Source organism: Populus euphratica, unplaced genomic scaffold, assembly GCF_000495115.2.
Source record: "Populus euphratica unplaced genomic scaffold, PopEup_1.0 scaffold461.1, whole genome shotgun sequence".
Taxonomy (NCBI): domain Eukaryota; kingdom Viridiplantae; phylum Streptophyta; class Magnoliopsida; order Malpighiales; family Salicaceae; genus Populus; species Populus euphratica.
The window spans coordinates 201,582-202,738 of record NW_011500168.1 but is presented as its reverse complement, the minus strand read 5'-3'; the positions used below and the strand labels follow the sequence as shown (position 1 = coordinate 202,738).

At 39.8% G+C, this 1,157-nt stretch overlaps 1 protein-coding gene across 2 annotated transcripts in view; it reads right to left on the bottom strand.

Annotated features, from left to right (window-relative positions):
- Positions 1–1,157, bottom strand: part of LOC105111293 (TMV resistance protein N-like) — a 5,097-nt gene that overhangs the window by 1,048 nt on the left and 2,892 nt on the right. For both annotated transcript variants that reach the window (XM_011006601.1, XM_011006602.1), the window contains one exon: positions 61–1,038. In XM_011006601.1, the coding sequence (XP_011004903.1) occupies positions 61–1,038 (978 nt within the window). The remainder of the gene's footprint in view (positions 1–60; positions 1,039–1,157) is intronic.

Here is a 1,157-nt window from a genome sequence, read left to right as displayed (position 1 = left end):
GGGGGGGGGGGGGGGGGGGGGGGGGGGGGGACACGATGAGGAAGAGGAAGAGAAAGTGACCTGAATTTTCAATTGTGTATCTGCCAAGAGTGGCTTCTGATACAATTTGAAGCAATTTGCAAAATTCAAGTGCCAGAAATTGCTTTCTTTGCCGATTGATAAGGTTTCCAGTGATTCACAACCAACTGCCTCCAAGAATTCTAGTGACGGTGGAAGCTCTGGTAGAGAAAGAAGACTTCTGCAATAATTCAATTTGAGATATTTCAGCACAGGAAGTTTTTCAATGAAACTTGGAAGGCTGACAAGGTTATCGCATCTATTGAGTTGCAGCATGTAAAGGCAGCTTAAAAATTTAATGGATGAGGGCAGCTCTTTAATAGCCGTTCCACTCAAATCAAGACATTTCAAAGATTCCATTGGCTCCAAGATTTCTGGGAAGCTCTCAAGTTTTGGGCAGTAGCTTAGCTCAAGTCGTTCAAGGCACTTCAATTTACAGATGCAGGTTGGGAGACTAGAAAGCTGTTCACAGAAATTCATCTCCAATACACCGAGAGTTGACAGAAACTCGATCGATGAGGGAACCTCTTCTATAACTGTCCAAAGCAACCTTAACTGCTTTATATTTCCTGATATCCGGGGAAACTTGGTGATATTTGAGCAGCCTGATAGATCAAGAATTCTTATCTCTTTCACTTTGCTAATCGATTGGGGAAGTTCTTCTATTGCAGTCCCTTGTAACATCAATTCTTCCAAATATCCTGAAATTTCAGGGCATTTTCTGACATTTTTGCAGTGTGATAGATCAAGAATTCTCAGAAACTTCGATTCAATCCTTTTTGGAACAATCGCTAGATTCTTACAACCACTAAGAATGAGGATTTCCAGCTTTTCAAGATGTTGAATGGATGAGTGCACCTCGAGCAAACTCTCACAGAAACTAAGATCTATATACTCCAAATTTTTGGCCCTCGACAGATCTGGAATTTCTAACAAATATGTCGACCTACTGAGGTCAATCCATCTTAAATTCAGAAGATCCTGTCAAAAGCAAAACAGGACAAACAAAAGAACAAAGGCTTATATAGAGATTAGGAGTCTTGAAGTTCATAATTCTCATGTAGATACTCCATAGCAAAAAAAAAAAAAAAAAAAAAATA